The sequence below is a fragment of the Amphimedon queenslandica genome, unplaced genomic scaffold (genome assembly GCF_000090795.2).
Source record: "Amphimedon queenslandica unplaced genomic scaffold, v1.1 AMPQUscaffold_215_Cont27758, whole genome shotgun sequence".
Lineage (NCBI taxonomy): Eukaryota > Metazoa > Porifera > Demospongiae > Haplosclerida > Niphatidae > Amphimedon > Amphimedon queenslandica.
The window spans coordinates 129-907 of record NW_003559425.1 but is presented as its reverse complement, the minus strand read 5'-3'; the positions used below and the strand labels follow the sequence as shown (position 1 = coordinate 907).

General features: G+C 31.1%; 1 protein-coding gene across 1 annotated transcript; it reads left to right on the top strand.

The window, feature by feature from the left end:
• Window positions 1–6: 6 nt before the first annotated feature.
• Window positions 7–525, top strand: LOC109593678 (lon protease homolog, mitochondrial-like). Its single transcript, XM_020008654.1, has 3 exons — window positions 7–41; window positions 117–205; window positions 393–525. Exons 1-3 carry the CDS (start codon window positions 12–14, stop codon window positions 514–516), a joined length of 243 nt encoding a protein of 80 aa, XP_019864213.1. The 5' UTR covers window positions 7–11; the 3' UTR covers window positions 517–525.
• Window positions 526–779: the final 254 nt, after the last annotated feature.

The window sequence follows — 779 nt, the reverse complement described above, 5'->3', positions numbered from 1 at the left end:
ATAGGAACCCAATGTTCCCACGGTTTGTCAAAATGGTGGAGGTAAGTCTAAATGATTTGATATTGTTATTTATACTGCACCATATACTGGGTACTTTCTCTTTCCTTCTCTTTCAGGTTACTGATAAATCTCTAATGTCTTTAATAAAACAGAAATGTGACCTGGCTTTACCTTATGCTGGGGCTTTCCTTAAAAAGAATGACAAGTACTTTATATTATAATACATACACTAGCAACCTATCCATCACTTTTAATACAATTAATGTGTGATATCTTGTCCTTAATTTTTATCTTTTAATCTTGCTTCTATTCTTACTCTATTAAATACACTAGACTATTATTATTCATTATTATTGTTGTTGTTGTTGTTGTTGTTGTTGTTTTTCTTGTAGTAATGAAGCTGATGTTATCACTAATCTTGATGATATATACAATATTGGTACGTTTGTACAGATCACTGAGTTTCAAGAGTTCAATAATAGAATGAGATTAATAATACAAGGACACAGACGGTGAGTGAAACTAACATGTGAATATTATATTGTATTATAATACAGTGTAAGGCATAGGGTATAACATTTCCTCGTACATATACAAGTACTTATGTTTATTCCGATCAAAATTGGATTTTTACAAATTTTTAAAGTTTCTTGAAAACCTGGCCAAAGTCCCTATACTATAGGACAGGGCCGTCGCCCAAATTTTACCAAAAATGAAAAGTAGAGAATTCTCCAGTTTTATAATTGTTCCTGATGCACATACATGTTCTTATGCTATGT